Source organism: Crocodylus porosus, unplaced genomic scaffold (genome assembly GCF_001723895.1).
Source record: "Crocodylus porosus isolate Cpor-Errol unplaced genomic scaffold, CroPor_comp1, whole genome shotgun sequence".
Taxonomy (NCBI): Eukaryota; Metazoa; Chordata; order Crocodylia; family Crocodylidae; genus Crocodylus; species Crocodylus porosus.
The window spans coordinates 59,538,951-59,559,034 of NW_017728948.1; the positions used below are offsets into that span (position 1 = coordinate 59,538,951).

General features: G+C 41.1%; 1 protein-coding gene across 3 annotated transcripts in view; it reads right to left on the bottom strand.

Moving 5' to 3' along the window:
• Positions 1-7,359: 7,359 nt before the first annotated feature.
• MTUS1 (microtubule associated tumor suppressor 1) overlaps positions 7,360-20,084 on the bottom strand; it is a 143,200-nt gene continuing 130,475 nt past the window's right edge. For all 3 annotated transcript variants that reach the window (XM_019552598.1, XM_019552599.1, XM_019552600.1), the window contains 7 exons: positions 18,393-18,607; positions 17,214-17,319; positions 14,621-14,694; positions 14,412-14,507; positions 12,535-12,651; positions 10,519-10,616; positions 7,360-8,841 (listed from right to left, as the gene is read on the bottom strand). In XM_019552598.1, coding sequence (XP_019408143.1) covers positions 8,625-8,841; positions 10,519-10,616; positions 12,535-12,651; positions 14,412-14,507; positions 14,621-14,694; positions 17,214-17,319; positions 18,393-18,607 — 923 coding nt within the window. In that variant the 3' untranslated portion in view covers positions 7,360-8,624. The remainder of the gene's footprint in view (positions 8,842-10,518; positions 10,617-12,534; positions 12,652-14,411; positions 14,508-14,620; positions 14,695-17,213; positions 17,320-18,392; positions 18,608-20,084) is intronic.

The following is a 20,084-nucleotide window of genomic DNA, read 5'->3' on the forward strand; positions in this document are numbered from 1 at the left end:
GCACATACAATGCTTGCTCAAGTGGTATTCCAGCTGTCTCTGCAGCTTCTGTCTCTCCCTGCTTCTTCCTCAGCTGTACATGTGTGTATAACCTCTACCCTCCTTCACTAAGGAACACCCAGCAGATGGTCAAATTCTTGAGCAGGCATGTATTGTATTTTTTTTTTTTTTTTTATATATAAAGCATGCCACAGAACAAAACACATGCCTTGTTTTTGAATGCAAAAGGTTGAAAAAAGTTTTCCAGAGTTGTGGCTGACTGTGACAGAATAGCCCCTACTAGAAACAGTGTCCAGGTAGTGTAGTATCCCAGGAGATGGTCTGGGTAATGCAGTAGGAACTTCCTGCTGCCTCACCTAGACTGTCTTCTGGGATGATGCTTCTTGGACACCATGTTCCCAGAAGGATTTTTTGTCACACAAGATTAGGCCCCAGACCTTTGTGAAAGCTATAGCAATGTTGTTAGTCCTGTATTTGAAGTAGCTCTTTTAAACCCTCCTATACATGAAGTGTTGTCTCCTCATCACAGGCCTTATCAAGATGCTACCAACAGCTCACTTGTTGCTTCAGACCAAAGCTACAATGCTCAGCCAATGGCCATGGCTCTGAGAGGGTTAACACAGGACTCTGCTCCTTTAGCTTGCTGAACCAGACAGGCAGCAGGTAAATTACTCTACTAAATTACCAAAGGCAACAGAGTAAGTTACCAAAAGGTAAATTCTCCACTTAATACACACAGCCCAATTTAGGAGAAAAAGGTGCATGCTGTATATGAGAAAATATGATACGTCTTTGCTTTAGGGTGTCACAGGCTTAGATGCCTCTTATGTGAAGGGCAGTCATTATAATCTCATTTTAAAAAGAAATTAACCTAGTTTGTGTCATTAACTCAGGTTGATCAGGGTAACAATATCATATTAAAATGGCAAATTGCATCTCTAGAGAATGTAGAATGTAATTCTATGTATTCTGGAAGAACCTACAGCTTTATCTTCAGACAATGACAACTTCCTGTTAATAGCCTGAGAGAGAAGCATCAGACATCTCAGATAAGCAGTAACATTTTACTTGTTAATCTAATGGTGGAGAAGACGGAAACATTTTCAAGGCCAGACAACCTGGGAGAAAGTTTGAACTAAGATGTTAATGTCATAATAAAATAAGAGTAGGATTGGACAATTCACTTGTTCACCATCTCAGAGTTAACTGTGCATAAAGGACACCCAATCCAAAAGTAATATCATAAAGAGAATGTAAATCAAGATGTTTGTTTAAGATGTAAGTACACCCGTTTTATAATCTTCCATTTTTAGAGCCTTATTCCAAGTGACATACTGGTAAGAAAAGTTAAATGTGCTCTCCATCCTTCCCACTGTTTCTCTTCAAGGAAAAGGGAATATCTGACTGACCAGGAGAAAAGACATTCCCAGACCTAGAAGAGCCTAGGATTTTTTTTCCCCCTCGTCTCAGAACATGAAAAATCCTAAGCATTTACCTTTGGATTTAGCCTAACATGACTTTAGTAGTTCAACATACTAATCATGTAAGGTTTTTAATATTTAAAGAGAACTGGACTTTTCATGGAAGGAGCTCAGTGTTTTGGCAAATGTTCATGAACTAAATGCAGCATTCCTGTAAGTGAAAGGGAAGTTTGAGACATGGAGGGCCTGATTCTTCTCTCCCACAGTTGGAATTCATATCTCCATTGAAATAAATGGGGTTAGTATCGTCTAAATACTGGCAAGTCCAGGGTCACATTCTCCAGCTCTGTCAAAGGGTTCCTTTTTCTAGTCCCATGCTTTGAGTGGATTACCCTACACAATTATTGGAACAGGAGAGAATACATCTTGGAAAAGCAGAAAGAAAGAGAGAAAGTAACCTTGCCTTTGTTAACACTCCTGCTTTTCTAAGATGAGCATTAAGGATTTAGAGAGCCGGGAAAACAGTGTAGCAGCTATTCATGGAATTTTCTATCATAAAGAGAAATGGCTTTTTGATCCTATTAGCTATACAGGGTCAGCTAAACCTGGCTCAGCCCTCGCTGTTTTTCTAGTTTGTTGTAGTAAAATGAAATAACATTATTTTATCCATTAACTGGAAGAAAAGTATCTGTGCATGAATGCAATGTAAAAATATTCTTGGAGTTTGCTATCAAGAACTCAGACAACTGAAAAATGTTTCTGAATGCAAGTCTTTTGTAGTACAGGTACTGCTGTATAGTATGTAATATAAGGAAATGATTCAACCTTGTTTGTGAGGATAGGATATGCTAGTTAGGAAGTTCAACCTTGCAGTTTTTTCCTCTGCTGGTCTTACTCTAATAGCATGACAACAATTAATTTGAAGACTATAAGTACCATTGTAATTTCCTTTGTTTAAAATGTGTTACCAAGAGAGCTGGTGACCATTCATAGGATTAGGTGACCTAACACTGGTGTGACGTAACTTAATTCCCAGTCTTGCCTCACAGTAACTATGAGATCTGTGAACTCACCTCTACTGCCACAACAATTGGTATTCTGCACACCAAACCATTAGAATCTGTAGCACATGTTTGTTCCAGAATGTGGTATATCTATCATCTAGTACACCAACTGCCCTCATGGTAACTACGTGGGTAGAACCAGACAAAAACTACACACAAGAAAGAATGATTACTGAAAAAAAGATTTAAAAAAGGGGCAGAGACAAGACCACAGCTAAATAGCCTACCCCCCCGGTCCTCAGTTAGGCTCAAGGGATAATTTACAAAACACTTTCAAAATGCAAGCCTGGAAACAAAAAATCATTAGTTATTGGGTTAATGAATCAAGGATTTAGAAACCATGACTTCATGGTCTATTGTAATTTACCTGATACTTACTAATCTCTGGGCTTTGCAGGTGACAACCCTCCTGAACAATCCTGCTGTCTACCATCAGGTTTTTACTAGATCACCTGTCTGTTAACTACTTAATTTCTCTTGTATCCTGTTATTTAAATGCAGTGTTTTACACAATGCCATCTCTGCTGTGCCTGCATCTCTCCCAGAGACCCAGGAAAGGGTACCATTGTACCCCAAAGCTTGTCTAAGTCTATCCTAACCATCCAGTTGGGGAAACAAAAACTCATAATCTAACACAAAGTTGTAACAAAAAAACAAAAAACAAAAAAAGTAAATTTCCAGAAGCTCCAAATATGTCACATTTCAAAAGTTGCTAAGTTCTCCAGCTAGAATAATTCCATTTTTGGTCCAGGAAATCACATTCTGGTTTGGCAGAGTTATGGGTTTGGGGTTTTTAAGTCACTCACCGGGGCCAGTAACTTGTCCCCACTAGTATGGTAGGCAGTTAGTTAGGAATTTATATAGTAAATTTTGTTGGAGATTATGAATGTGCTAAAATACCATGGCTTGTTTTTTCTAAGTACATGGCAAATCAGAGGGAAATCTTGTTCTCATTGCATCGAGTGTTTCACAAATATGAATTACAAAATTAAGCGACTTGGGAAACCATTTTATGAAAGTGATTGTGACACCAACTGCAGATGTTTCCTCAGCCTGATGAAGGGTTTTTAAACCTGAAACTTGCAAAGAAAAAATTTTCCAACTATTTGGGTTGGTTTAATAAAGGATATCATATTTACCCAAAGAACCTCAACTGAGAAGGAACACTTTGGACAAAGCTGGACTTTAACACTTATGAAAAAACAGCCAGAAAATGTCATAGGCAGTAGTAATTAATATTTTATTTTTAAAATTACTAGACCAGAGGAACTAAATTAAAGCCTGAATTTAGAGATGCACTGATACATCAGTCTGATATTGGATCGGCACCAATATAAAAAAAAAAAATCAACTGCATTGGAAACTGCTTTTTCTGCTTGATGTGGCCGATAAATGCATGCTTGCAGCTGCAGCGCAGCACATAGGCAGTTAGGAGCACAGCTCAGCAGCTTGGAGAGAGCTGCATCCAGCTGGTAGAGGTGGAAGCGGTGTGGGGGGAGATCAAGGTCTCTGCCATGAGGGAGGAAGACCGGGGCGGGTGCTGGAGAGCCACACATCCAGGGGCTGCGGGAGGCGGGGGAAGGGGGCTCCCACCACTGTGCGCACTCTGGAAGGGCATGGGGGGCATGTGTCCCTAGATCTGCATGGGGGTGGAGCAGGCTGTTGCTGTGGGCTGGGGCACTCCTGGGCTCTTCCTGATGCAGGGACTAGGCCAGGCTGCATTTCGGGCAAGGCAAGCACTGGGAGGGGAGGTTGGGGGTGCTCCCCCTCTGTAGCCCCCTCCTAGGGGCACTGCCACCCACCCAGAACACAGCTTGGCCCAGCTCCCTGCCAGGAAGAGCCCAGAGCTGCCCTAGCCCCAGCCCCAGGCCACAGCAGCAGCCAGCCCCAGAGATCTAGGGTCACCTGCCACCCCACGGTGTGCATAGCAGCAGGAGTTCTCCCCCGCACAATGAGCTGTGGCTCCATCCCATGCCCTGCCCCAGCTGTGTTGAGCCAGCCCCTGCCCAACTCCCTCCCTCACTGTAGGGGCCTTGATCTGTGCCCCCCATGCCTCTTCCCTTCCCCCACCCTTCCTCCCCTTTCCACCACAGACATACCAGCTGGACATTGCTCTTCAAGCTGTCAGGCTGCATATCTAAAGTTGAATCTGTATCAGCTGATATGCTTCCTTTAAAAATCAATTATTGTTATCAGCCCCAGAAATCTCTATCGGTGCACCCCTACTTGAATTGTTAATAGATCTGTAGAAGTTGGGCACACAAGGAAACAAAGCATCAGTTAATTACTGCTGTCAGTCAAGATAACAGGAATGTTTTTAAATTTTTAGGTTGATGGACCCAGATCAGACTAACAAAAAAAGCAGGTCATTTCTTTCCAGGGCACAATTTTATTTCTGAAATTCACAAGCACAAGAGTTTGCCAGCTACATAGGAGCCAAGAGTAAGAACATAAACTTCTGTTTCTAATAAAATGGTTCTGCTTGTAGAAAGCTTATAATTAGCATTTTCATAAGTCCCCTGCGATATTTGATGATTAGGAAAAAAGTTGGGATAAGTCAAAGATTTGGGAAAGAATCCTGACACGTACCACAGATCAAAGGTTTTGGGCCATTAAATTGACTGCTTTGCAGTTAACTTATCAGCAGGTTTTTTTCTATGCAGGAAAACAGCTATCATTGTATATAAGATTTCCCCTCCCTCCCCTGCTCCCCACAAAAAAAAACCCTACAGCATTTACAAGCCAAGTGTTACTCCTAGGTAGGACAACTGACCAACACTGATTGCTAGCAAAACCCAGATTCTCCTTACTTCCATCAAGGATTAGCAGAACACTGACAGTGCCCTCAGCCTTCTGCTTTACCTGTGGGAAGTTAGGGTGTTCTTGATGTTTTTGATCATTGTGCCTAGCAGTCCTGCGAGAGGATTGTTTGTACAGTTTTGGTTTAGAATAGGCTAGATGGGCACTTTTATAGGATGGTTTAGACAGGGACAATCTTGCTTCGAGCAGGGGGCTGGACTAGATGGCCTCTTGAGGTCCCTTCCAGCCCTACTTCTGTATGATTCAATGAGTTACACATATGTATGTGCATTAGTTAGAATGACCAAGAGAATACTATTTTTCAGTTTAAAATTCAGAATAATCTCTAAGGCGTTTGTTTCATGTCTTTGCCTTCATCAGATTGGACCTTTAAAAACCTGTTCATTGAAAAAAATAAATCTGAATAAATTGAGTACTTCAGTAAGATGATGGGGGCTCCTTAAAGAGTGGTTATGATTACATTAATATTTGTCCATACCAGGGGTTTTTAACCTGTCACCGGTGGACTCCTTCCTTCTCAACTGGCAGCTAGGGGTACACTAAGCCAAAAAGGTTGAAAACCCCTAGTCCATGTGTTTGGAATATACTATACACTCTCTCAGTACAAACAACAAGGAAACTAAACATAGGGACCAAATGTGGAACTTTCTGATCATTAGCCAATAGTACTACTAAAAACAGAGACTTTGTGATTATGCAACTTGGCAAATTAAAATACATGTAAACCACCACTTAAATATAAAAAGAGAGTGATGTTCCTTTGTGTCCCATAGTTATAGAGAAAGAAAAACTCATTACTTCTGTGTAAATTCTCTTCTAGTAAATGTAATAAATGCACATATCAACAGTAAGCTTTTCTACACAGTGGTAATCTTAACTATTGTTAGATAACCTTGCACTTGGAAGGCTTTTATGGTTTCATAGTTGTTAGGGGCTGGACCTTACAGATCATGGGGCCCAGCCCCCCTGTATTTGGACAAGAAAGACTGCTGAGATCAGATGACCCCAGCAAGATAGGTGTCAAGACGTTCCTCCTTAGCTTGAAGATTTTTAGATTTACACAAGCCAAAGATCTTAAATGAGTAAAAAAAGAATTTTATTTATTTTTAAACACAACTCAAATACACGTGATCTTTGACTTTATAGAAGAAAAAAAAAGAATGCTCCAAGACGTACTTTAAGCCAAGTTTCAGTCCACCGTGGATTTTTATGGTTAAGTTGTCAATTCCAGCAAAACTGATTAAGTGCTGACAGCACTTTAACTAGTGGCATATACAGGGTTGTAAAAGGGGGAAAGAGAAAAGGAAAAGTGTTCCATAGAAGCGGCAGCACACTTCATTCGCACGTTGTAGGAAGTTAAATTGAAATTTCATTATTTTAAAATTTAAATCACAAGCTTGAATACATTACAATGTTAGTTACATAATGCTACAAAACTTGCTTAGGCACCTGTGTTCCTTATGCAGTGCCAGCATTATTATATCCAGCATTTTTATATCCTAGATGAAGTGTTTAGTTTGAAGTGCTCGTGAAGTATAATTTCCTAAACACCTCCTTTTTATCTGCTGGATACCTGTTCCCAGTCTACAGGAAGATGCAGAGATCCAGAATGTAGTCTAAGCTTTACCATCTTGGATGACTGTAACTACCTTTGACTAACAACACTGACTATATAAACAGAAGAAAATGTCCCTGGAGTGGTATTTAAAAGCCACCCCAAGCTATTGCAGAAACAACATTCTATAACTGTAACTAGAAGCAGAATCCATACTTACATGTCAAGAGGTATGAGATCTTAAAATAAGGTCTGACCAAAACAGCAGTAACAAGACAAAACATGCACTGTGACTACCTTAATTTGAAGCAGAGTTTAAAATGTTACATGAAACACTGATACCCTCAACAAAAAACAGACAGGACTGTACCAATTCAAAGGGACTTTGTAGAGGGCATAAACCTCTGACAGAAAACATTTGGAAACAACTGAAAAATACCACTTGTTGGGGAGGTGTGATGAAATGGGTTGTAGAATCACATGTAGATCTTGTCTTCTCTTTCTTCTGGACATTATCTAGCCATAATTGCCGAAAGTTAAAATTACGAGCAACACCACTTTTTAAAAAAATTGGTCACAATGGAAACAATACTGGTTGACTGCTTTTAAGACTTCCTTTTACTAAGAAACTAGTCATGATACCTTTGAACATGATCCTACTCTCGACTCTCTCTATCCTTGGTTTTCAAATCCTGTATATTGATTAGATCAGAACTCATGTTTTCTCTGTAGGTGACCTCAAACTGATGGGCAGTACTGGTTAGGAAGTATTGACTGCTTATCCAGGAGGTTTTTTCAGCTGGGAAATCCCCAGGTGCATCTCCACCACTCCTTTAAGCCTGCAACAAGTCTAGCAATTTTAAAGTTTTGCTCTCTAAACATAATAAAACTAAGCAAGTTGTGGAGAAAGATTAAAAATGAACCAACATCTGGTTTTCTCACCTTTGTTTCAGGAAGGCAGCATGCTAAAAGTGAACTTTCTCCTGAAAACTGCAATATGGCTAAGAGTTGCATACGAATAGAGGAGCTAAAATCCACAGACAATATGGCTGGAGTTTCAACTCTGAAAATCAGATTGAATTTTCTCTTAAAATGTCATCCAAAATTGCACGATAAAGTGGGCAGACAAACAAGTTAAACAGATAAAGCGTTTCCTGCTATCCTTCTCCTGAACCAAAGCTGAAAGATCAAAGGGAAACTAACCTGTAATACAAGTGGCAGTTTCTCTTCCTCCCCAGTTAAGGGTAATCTTTGATAAAACATGCATATTGACAATATTTATTAATAAAGTACATGTCAATGTCTATTCTTCAGCTTTTATCCCTATTACATACACAGCAAAGGCAGCGGCATCAGACACGCATGTTACGTCCATTCCATTCGCGCACCACACACACAGCCTCAACGAAAGGTGTCTGTGATAAGGAACATATAAAGGTTGTGATCTTTATCTATAAGCCCCTGAGCTTTTTTCCCTTATAGTTAGGTGAAAAAGGCAATGAACAAGGTTCCCTTGCTCTCTAAGTGCTTTGTGCAACAACGTTCATAGAGGTCATTATGGAAGTCTTTTTGGAGGAGAAATATTAAAAGTTTCACTCCCATATTTTCAGTATTTTATAGCTGTTTGCCACACCAATAATTTCCAGTTATATTTCAGTCATACTTGGCTAATATAGCTCTTGCTCCCATGTTTAAAGTTATGATCAGTTCTGCAGACCACAAATGAAATGCTGTTATGCAGTCTCCCCCTTGTATCAGAAAAGGTCATCTTGGTGATACTGTAGGACTAGACAAGGTGCCAGAATTCCTTGGAGACTGAAAAGGCATCGATGGAGAACTGGGTGACAGTTTTCTAGGACTGCAAAGGTCCCCGTTATGGAGTTTCCACAGCAGTTCTTCGTTTTCCATTGACAGACGTTTGTTTACTTTTGATTCTTTCTCTAGAGATTCCTGCAGGACTGCTTGCTCTGTGGAAAGTTGCCTATAAAAATAATACAATACAAGTACACTTGCTTCAGTTTAATGTTTATAGCATCCTACCCATTTTGGAAATAGCATCATTCCCTATTCTACTCGAAGATAAGTTCTTCGTAAGGAGGAATGAATGGATTTGTTCTCATGGAGAAAACTAGCAGTTTGTGGTAACATGCCCACACAATTAGCTCCTACTAGACATGGCTTTGATCCAAAACAAAAACCTAATCTTAGCTGTTTCACTGCAGGAGTACTGAAGTGAGCTGCCTCTTTTACTAAGTGTTGGGTAGTTTTTAGGGTATCTTAAATTTCAGTTGCTATTTATGATGGCAGCTGAAAGGAATATCTCCATAAGGCAGGGCAGATCTTATTGTAGACCCCCTGTAAGGAATCATAACTTCTCCTCCTTGCAGTGAAATACCTGCAGAATTTATCTGCACTTCCTAGCTTCCTTCACTTTGGTGAGGTTTGTTCATTTACTTCCTGCAGTCCAGATGAGCAGAGTCAAATATACAGTCAGACCCCGTTTGTTTGTTGGGTAGCTGTGGGACAATAGTCAAGAGACAGCTGAACACTAACTTTTGATTAAATAATGCCAGTAGTCCCCTGTTTTAAGCAGTTAGTTTGTTTTGTTTTTTAAAGATCTTAAAATAGCAGTACACCACTTAAGAAGAAGGGATCTAGCAGGACACTAAGGGCACAGACAGAAGTGACAATTTTCGCCTGACCTGGCTGCAGAAAGTGGTCTACAGCTATGACCAAGCACAAGTGCATGGCTACAGACTGCTCCAAAAATGGTCAAGTGAAAATCTGAATCCTCATTGCATGAGGGGTAAAATGAAGATGTTTCAAAACACAGTGCCTTCTGTAACTTCTGCCTGCACTGCTCCCCAGCCTGTTGGTGTTTTCAGAATGGGAGGGGAGAAAGGGAGCTGAGGAAGTTTGGTTTAGGGGTTTTTTCAGCCCCCACTTGAGGTTGAGGTAGGTGCACTGGAGCCCCCTTGGGGAGGGGGGGAAGGCTCAAATTCACACAACCCTACCCTCCAGCACCAGGTAGGGAACCCTAGAATGAGCTCCCTCTGCTCCCTTCCCCACACCTTCCTTTTCTGGAAACAGCCTGAGCTGGCAGGGAGGAGGGAGTCTTGCTGGGGGAAACTGGCTGCAGGCTCCCAGCCGGCAGCTTGATTCCTCTCCCCCCTGGAGCCAACAGTGCACTTATGTTTGTTCCAGGGGATCGCCATAACTCAGAATGCTTCCTGCAAAGCATTCGCAGTTACAGCAGGGAGCTGCATTTCTGTCTGCACCCTAACATAGTGTTCCCAAGTGCCTTACTTCCCAGGTAAGTATTCTCACTGAAGTATTATGAGCATTCAGGACAGCACCATGGACTAAATCTGTGTTTGTCCAGGGGAAAAAGCTAATCAAGCTTTAAGAACACTTACGATTTGATGCTCATTGCTTTACAGAGCCTCCACATCCATATACTCACCACCTTCTCAGGAAGGGAATGACATTGGCACATAAGCACAGGCAAGTAAAAATGCACACTGTGTATCAATTGCTCAAGGAGTGATACTTTGGCTGTGAGGGGTTTTTTTGTTTGTTTGTTTTAAATCTGGTGCTGGATGCTGTTTTTTCACATGCCAAAAAGTATTTTGACCAGTTGATGTCAATTACAAGTCACCTGGAAAGTTCCACATGTTTGTTCATCCGAGCTTTTAATTCTTCATTCTCCTGCTGAATCTTCTTCAACTTATCCATTAAGGTTGTGTTGTTTTCCCCCTTTAATAAATGGAGGTAGAACAGTTTATTCAAGGATATAAATTGTATGAATGGCTACTGCATATTAATAAACCTAAAAATCAGACTTTGTTATACTATGTATAATGATACCTAGAATGACCTTGAGGAAAAGTAAGTCACATGACTAACTTAGTGCTGTATAGCAGCCAAGCTGCCCATGTAACCCAAGAGTCTGAGTGGACCATGTTGCCACATGCTTTGATGGGCTGCTCACTACTAAAAGCTGGATCAAGTTTCCACTGCTTGAATTTCCAGGCAGCTCATCAGATGGCTTACACGTGAGATCACTATGCAATACATAGTCTAGGGGTAATTTGAAAATGACCAAATCAAAATACATGTTCTCCTATAAACTAGTGCTCCTTTTACTCCCTACTCTCACCCTCCAACACCTACAAATATCAAATCTGCACTAACAGAAGTCATCTGATATGCTAAGTCTTATAACTTATAATTCCTTAGTCTTATAACAGCATACAAGAGACTCTCACTAAATAAACTGTCTATTTTGTCTATCTTTAAACTGCTGTGAAACTTTTAAATGCAGCTAACACTGCGCATGACTATACAACACATTGCCCATCTTGGGCAAATCAGCCTTTCCCTCTCCAAATGCTTGCAAGAGGATAAGAGGATTTCCTTGGGCAAATATGTTGATGGGGACTCTTAAAAAAATGTGTATCCAAAGTCAAAGCAATTCCAAATCTGTGAGTCATTCAAGAACCATGTGTGGCCCTGCTCACGACAAGCATCCTCCAGCCTCACTTGGAACTTCAGATGCTTAAAAATCCTTTGGCGGGCAGCCTACATGCAGGCCCAAGCCCAGAGGCTCAGGGTTCAGATCCCACTGCGTTTCACTTGCCTTCAACTGCATGCACAAGAGTGAGTGAGGGATGAAATCATGAAGACTTTTATTTTTTCCTTAAGTGCAACCCACCTATCTGAACAAGACATATGGTAGGTGCTGATTAAGCACAGTCCCTCTCACTGCCGACTCTTTTAAAGGCATGGTGAGCCATGATATAGCATACCCAGAATCCCTGTCAGCCCTTCTTGCAGTCCTATATGATTACTGTGGCCATGCCGTCCATGAGGTGAAGCCACACCAGGTTGCCCTGTGCCTCAGCTACACAAATCTTTGGAGTTTTCCAGGACTTGTGAAAAGAACCCCCCCGACTCCAGGCATGAGTGTGGGCTAATTAGCACATTGATTGGGGGGGGAGGGGGGAGACAATCTGGAGTATACAAACATGCTGAGCAGTAATGAGCTGTGGGATCACCATGGAGAGCAGGGCCATGCTAGTCATATGTGCCAGGCTAAGAGAGGGCACAACAGGATTCTGGGTGAACTGTATTCAATGTTGTGGCTCACCATGGCTTTAAACGCCGTTAGCTCTGGTGAGGACCAGCCCAGTGAACTATGCAGTAAATCATGAACCTTTTGGCTTTGAGCTAATACCATGCATAGTTTATATTAAGCAAGTATGTGCCAAAGTGTTGCTTAAAATTGTGCTTATGAAACACCCGTGTTAAAACTTGCAGCAGCTTTGGAAAAAAAGGTAACATTTCTGTATACCATATGAACATTGTTATAGCTATGTTTAATTTCAAGGTTATTGTTTTCACATTTGCTCCTCACTTCCACATGCTCAAGGAGAGCAGGATATGACAGCAAGGAAGAGGGGAAGTAAGAAGATCTCTCTGTACTGCAGCCCAGTACAGAAAACTCATACCTGTAACAGAACTGTATAATGTGCCCATGCCTTTACAATTTTCTATGTTTTTAGTGTGTCTGATTTAGCTTAGTGTGTACACATGGCCACCATGAATTTACTATAAAAATCCAGTACATTGGGAAAAAACAGTTGTAACACTCCTGTCCCCAAAGGAAACTCACCAGTCTTTCCATCTTCATCAGTTTTATATCTTGCTGATGTAGTTTCTCATTCTTGATCTCCAACACTGCTTTCAGACTTTCCAGTTCCTGTTCCAGATACATAATCTGAGGATTTTTCTGAAAAGGGGGGAAAAAAAATGAGTTCACTTATTTCCCTGAATTCCAGAGACATTTTTGATCACATATGCTAAAATAATGTACCTGGACAAGGCTTGTAAATAAAGAGTTGTCAGATTGTTGAAGTCTTAAATTATATAGTTTTGATTCAGGAAGAAAAGCTAGTATAACTTTCCCTTTGGACTCCTTTTGCCCTTTAGTAGAAAAGTTTTAAGGATGCCTGTCACAAACCCCAGTATGAACTAGGGGTTCATGGCATGTCACAACTGGTTTCTTATATTTATTTCACTGATATGGCATGTGTAGTCAGTATATCGCTAAGATTTTGATCATGGTTTAGTCAAGTAAAAGGAGAGATGGCAGAACTGCTAAATATCTTGCTACTGTGATGCTAAGGCAAGGACAACAGCTACTCCAACTGGACAGAAGACTTCACTGGTGGGACGGACACCCAAGCTGTCAGTTTGTGATGGGAAAAAAAACAAAAACAAACCACCAATAGTAAAAGCATCTGAGAGAAATGACCCTTTAGCCAGAGAAACACCAGATGTCCAGGAACAGAAATTTCTGGAGAACTCTGAGACTTGTGTGAAATTGGAACGATGCTGATGGAGGAGGGAGAGGCCACTGACTGAGAGGTTTTTCAAAGGCCATCGGTAAGGTGGCCAGGGTCTTTGAATTTTCTCAGGCTTTGGAGAAGTCCAGGTTCCCAGCAGGCAAGGCTGGCAGGATTAGCAGGGAGGCCTATCTCTGAAAATACAGGTAGGCCTTCTGAAGGGCTAGGTGATAGATGAGAGGGTAAGAAACTTCATTTTTTTTTTTCCTGTCTTCAAAACTTAGGTTGAGTTTTTCTTATATCATTATTTTTCCTATATAATAAATCCTTTTGTTGTTTGTCCCTTTAGTGATTGCCTGTGATGAAGAATGATAGCCGAGTGATGATAACCCAAGAATACCCATTCTTTGGACAGGGGAATCTAAAATTTCTTTTACAACCCAGGCAAAACTCTATCAAATGTGGGATAAGCAGTGGGAAAGCAGGGAGAAACTAAGGGACTCCACAGATGGGTTTGTGATAACTCGCTTTAAAATCAGTCTTTCAGGAATCTCATCTAGGAAAAAGTTTACAGCCTAATCCAAGAAAAAGAAGTTTCTAGTCAGAAAATAAGTTCATTTTATTTCTATGAGATGAACTATTTTTGGAATGAATTGCTATTACTGTAAAACTTATTCTGCAATAGCACTCCCACCTCCACTGTAGACTGCAAATAATTCCAAAACTTTTGTTTTCTTAGTCGTAAGCACAAAAGGAGATTAGACAAACAAATATTTAAGAATCACTCATATGTTAGAGTAACTTAGGTGGGGTGATTTTTTTTTTTTTTTTTTGCATATGCAACTCAAAAGCCACTGAAATTTAGACTTGGAAAATTTGCATGTAGTTCATCCTCACTGCTTCGAGTCTGAAAGTAACTCTTTAGAATTTACCAAGTCAGCCTAGTGTCAGCCAGCACTGCCCTGGGGCATTACTTGGCTATGCGTCTGCAAAAAATAACCTTTCAAATATTTTTGTTTAGTTTTGAAAACAAAGCCAATGCATTAAGGCTGAAGATCCATCATGAGTATGAGCCATGTTATGAACAACAATGTAATTTCCTGAAAGTGAATTAAATCAGTTAGTACGTGGAATGCTAATCAGACATGCAGCATTTGGTCATGTTGTTCATTTGAAAGTTTGTGTGTTCAAGGTCAAGACTTACAAGATTTGCTTTTTCTTTGGCTATTCGTTTTTGCTCTTCCAATTTCAACTTCTCATTCAGAGAGTCATTGTCCTGTTTCAATTCATCTATTTTTTTCTGGGGAAAACAAAAAACCCAAGAAGGTCAAACCAGTAACTGAGTGCTTATATGCATCACGTAGCTCCCACTTGTTGCAAAAAGACTTGTTTTGAGGCAAACCCCAAACAAACCTCTAATGATTCCTGTTTCTCTCTAAAGGAAGCCTCAAGTGATTTCCTTTCCAGTTCATGGACATTCTTGAGTTCTGAAACAAATACCAAATTTGTAGAATTTTAGATTATTGCACAACCCCCACCCATATTTTAGAAGATTCATTAGTTCAAAGGATCGTAAGTGTACATGCAACATAGTAAGGAAACAGTAAAATTAGTAATGGCTATTACTCCTTGCAAACCAGATAAGCAGTCCATTTGCTTTTTAAGCATTTGTTGATCAATCTTCATATGCCCACACTACATGTAAATTGCCCGCTGAAGTGTCAGTTTGGAAAATATTGAACTATATGCAACATACGCAGTAAGCAATCATATGCACTAAGCCAACCAAACAATAAACATGCATGCCAAATCACACCAGGACAACACTGCTACAGAGACAGCTGTAACTGATTCATCAAATGTTTCAGAGATCTCTAAAAGAAGAATTAATTTTCACTTTGTAAGAAAGTGGACTTCTTAGGACTTGCTCCTTAGATGTGGGGGGAGTTTCACCAGCTATTTCAGTGAAAGCAAAAACTGAGTCAATAGAAACTAGTAAGGATGAACAACTTCAACTAAAACATACTAAATTAAGATGCGCTACAATCTTTAGAATCAGCAAGTTGCCTTAAAGGAATAGCTACAGATTGATCAAGTCATCTTTCCCCTATCCACCCCCCCCCAGGGGGAGGAACCGAATTCCAGATCTTGGTTCTGAGCTACTACCAGGAAGAAGTGTCAGCCAGATAAATTCCCATTCTGACCTGGAAGGATCTAAATCCAGTTTCAAAGAAAGTTGATTTTGTATGGTTCCTTAACACCTATCAACAAAACTAGAAGCAGTGATTATGTCACTGAGCTTGAGATTTTGAAAGTAGTCAGGTTGACAGAGACATTTGCTAAGAAGACAGAGAAAGCATGCTTCTACATCTCTTGGACTGCTTTAAGAGTTCTCAGCATAAATACCCATTGTTTAACAGGCTGGCTTTAGACATTAATCCAATCATGTCATTACCTTCCTTGCACAATGAAGGCCTAGGTCGCAATGTGTGCACGGCTACCTAGGCATAGGGCAGGCTGTCAGGAGGAAGAAAAAAGGGGTAACAGCTTGCACTGCTGCTGCTGACGGGCAGGGGGAGTTCTCTCTGGTCGGCAGTACCACTGAAGGATTTAAAATGACTCTACTAATAGTTGAGTCATCACCAAGGACCCCCAGAGTCTCCTTATGAAGCAAATTGGGAGAGGGGAGGAGAAATCCCCTCCTCAGCTCCTCCCACTGGCACATTAAGCTGGGGACATCCTGCCTGGCTTGGGGTCTCCCAGGCAGTAGCAAGCTGGGGTGAGGGTCAGGAGCAATCCCTCCCACTAGTGCAGGGAGCAGGAGATATCCCCTGCCTGGCCACAGGCAGCCCAGATCTCCTAGGCCAGTGTTTCTCAACTGGTGGGACACGAAGGCCATCTAGGTGGGACGTGGAGAAGTGGCGGGCTTGCCGCCAGCACTTCCGGGTTTGCTTGTTGACTGGCTGCTGGGGGACTCCCCAAGCTCATCTTATCATGGTGGGACCAGGGGTTTTGGGACCAATGGCTGGTGGGATGAAAGTTGGAAAAGGTTGAGAATCGCTGTCCTAGGCAGCAGCATGCAGAAGGCAGGGAGGGGAAACCCCCAATTTCCCCACACCAGGGCAGGGAAGGAGACTGTAGTACCCTGCCCAGCCACGAGTGCAGTCTGATGTGCTGGGCTGGGGAGAGCAGAGGAAGCAGGGGCCAGAATTCTCTCTCCTCCCCTGTGTTTGCTGCTGCCCAGGAGACCAGGGATGCACTGTGGCTGGGCAAGGTAAACTGGTTCTGCTCCAGCCAAATAGGGTGTCCCTGGCTTCACACGTGGGTGAAGGCGAGTTGGGGGATATTTCCCTTCTCCCACCTCCTGTGCTTGCTGTTTCCCAGGAGATCCAGATGTGCAGGTATCAGCTCATCTGCTCCGTGCTCATATAGTGGGGTGGAGAGCAAGGGGGTGTATTTCCCCTACAGAGTGCTGCTGAATAGTGGAAATGAACCTAGTGCTCAGAGTTATGTTGGAGCAGGAGTTTCCTCCTCTTTCTTTTTTTTTCTTTCCCAAAAGAAGCTTACATTGGAGATGGAGCAATGCACCCTGGGATGCCAGGGGGCCTGCATGTTGCTCTCACATAATGTATTCCTTGCTACACGTGAAAATAAAAGCTGGACAGCAACCAGCTATAAAAGTGAGTACGCATTTTCGAGGTCTAACTTTATATCTGGTTGAAGCTTTGAACAGTGTGACAGGTGCTTTCCAAGTGTAGCTGGTCTCAGTTAATTATACAATTAACTAGTTAACTGCACAATATCTGTAACATGACAAATGAGCCCCAAAGAGAGGCTTGAACATAAAATAAAACTATTCAGTCCCAAAAGAATGTCAGTTAATGATTATCAATGCTGTTCCTGATTGGTAGGAACAATGAGAGCATATTAAAATGGCACATTTACTTGAAATGTTTATATGTGTAGCTTATCTACTGCCACTACTTGAAAGAAAAAAAACACCTACCTGAAAAAGAGGATTCATATTCTTTCTTCAGCTCTTCTATTTTTTCTGAGTGGCTTGTTTCAAGTTCTATCTTAAAGTTTTCATGTGTAATGTTTAAATTGTCAACCTGTAACACGAAAGCAAGTTTTTAGGAAGGTTTCTTTATTTTGTTTTTAGTATCCTTTCACATTCGCAGAATTGGAATTTTAAATGACAAAGTGAAGAATAAATTCACATGCAGCAGCCTTTTTACCCAGTAAACAATAGAAGGGAAGTATCTTCAAGTAAAAGCCAAAGTCAGCCAACAACCCACTGATTTGGAACATCCCCAACTCCAGCTCTTTATAAAAGTCAAATGTACTGACTAAACTAAAAATAACCTCACTGTTCACATAACTGCTAAAGTGGCATATACTGTGGTCTAGGTAGCACACAGAAATAAGTAGTGTAAGACAGAAGAAAATAAACTATCTGCAGTGCTTTGTAGATTTGAAAAAATGCTTAGGACTTGCTCAAAAACAGGTTTCATCACACACAGGCTTAAGGCTGGTGAGCTGGAAGGCAACAAGGAATTCAGATGCCAATTTTTTTTTCTGCTACACCTTTTAAACTACCATAGATACAAAACCATCATGAATTTGTAGCAAATTCATAACAAACCATGGGATTTCAGCACCCTCATTTAAAGATCTGAAAAGCGTATTTTAGTTTGAAACATTTTATAGTTATGATTAAGTGGAATTTAATCTCAAAGTAACAATTCAACTGGTCCCATTATTGGACAAAAACTGTGATTGTTGGGAGATGACTTACAGTAGACAGAAATGAATTTTTACACACTTTTTAAAACCTGTATACAACAAATAAGTCAGAAAACCTCTAGCTGGGATGTGAATATCCCCTACACAGAAAGCTTCCACAGCTCTATACTCCAGGGAACATTTCTAAATCAAATGTCACTGACTTGCATAGGTGACAGAAGGCTGGGGCTAATGGGGCTTAGACCCCCCCCCCGCCCACCAAATGCAGCTCCACTGCTCCAGCACTACTACCACACCCCACTGGCCCAGCACTGCATTCAGTGTGCCACTCCACTTCCACATGTGGAAGGGAGGGGCAGGGATCAGGTGAGTGTGCCACACTCCATCCCCACCTTTCCTGTCCCCCCAAATAATATTTTTTTCCGCCGCCTATGCTGACCTGCTTTTGAAGTTGCTCTTTATATTTTTCAGCTTCTTCAATGCAGATACTTTGTAATTTCTCACACTCAGCAGTGTAAAACTCTTTAAGCCTTTCCTCCAGCTCCGCTAGATCGTTTTGGTGTTGCTGATTTAGCTTTTGCACGAATCCTTCGTAAGCAGCTTGTAACTCATTCCGGTCTTTCTCCAATTTCTCACAAGCTGCAGAAGTGGTTACTGAAAAAAAGTGGTCAAAAACTGTTAAAGCTACCATAATTCTGCCACTTCATCTCCAAACACTAAAGACAGCAGTGGACATTCCACATCGGACTAAAATTATGATGCAAACAATATGGCTGTAAAAATTAGTGCGACTTTCAGGGCTATTCTACAGGCTACTCTCCTGAAGAGCTCCTGGAAAATATATTAAAAATTTATAAACAGATTAGAGTAGATAGACAGACATATAGACCGCTCGGCTCTGTAGTGAGAGAAAAACAAATCAAGTAAAGTAGTTAAAGCTTCATGATAGCATTCTTGTCCATACAGTGAATTTTCTGTATCTTGAACTGTCATGTTTGTGGGTTTGTTTTTTTTCCCCCTGTTGTTGCCTTTTTTGTTTAATCAAAAAAAATTGGGGCACAGCTCCCTTCTGCCTTCTAGGGCAGTGCCCATCTCAGTGAGCCCCAGAGCAAAGCTGGTCTTTGACAGGGCTCCCAGTATGCCAGCCATGGCAAGACAAGTAGAAAGTATTCTAATTTCTGGCTAGCCCTTGGCTTGCTCATTAGGGCACTCTACTGTGAAGATGAAGATGAAAGTCCAAACACCCCTCGGGCAGGGAGAGGGATGGAACGGGAAGAAAGAGGCTACAGACCTTAGTCATCCACTCCTGGGCAAGTGCCCATCAAATAGTCATTTGTGATGGATTCTTGGCAACTGAAACCTTGAGTATTCATATAATTTCCTGCACATTCTCAGGAGAAAAAGCACTGCAATGAAGCAAAGTGGCCAACAAAGCATGCTCAGAAGGACAAATCTAGTCTAAGGCAGAAATTGGATCTAAAAGTCTGTGCAAGTGACACTAAGCATCATCTGTGTCAGCTCTGGATGGCTAAATAGCATTGGACACCTGAAAGGGAAATAGGGTTTAAGCTGCTTGACACTCACCCCACTATCTTCCCTCACTGCCTACCCCGCTACCACCTGGCCTCCATGCAGTGGCAAGGGGGGCTACTTTAAGATGACCCTCCAACAACTCGATTTTATACATAGAAAAATATAAAAAAACTTTATAAATTGTTTATGTATAGAATCGAATTATTGGAAAGTCATCTTAAATTCAGAGTTGTCTTGAAGTCAAATAAATACAGTAGATTTCTTGCAAAAAAGCTTTGGGATTTTGTAGGAAAAATTAATTTTGTGATTAGAATTAGTTCCAAGTACAGATAGTGATGTAGCAATGCATCTTACTGACAAGGCCAGCAGGAGGGTTCACTTCTGATGCCAAGCGAGTGTTTGAAATTAAACATCTAAAAATCTGACAAGATTGCCAACAGAAAAAGGGCAATATTCAAATAACTATTTGCTACAAGTAGTTTGCACAACCTACAAATTTATGTACAAAATAAGAGCAAGAACGGTATGTCACTGCACAAGACAATATATTTAAACACACTAAAAGACAAGCTGTGAAAAGAAAAAAAGGCAATCAATT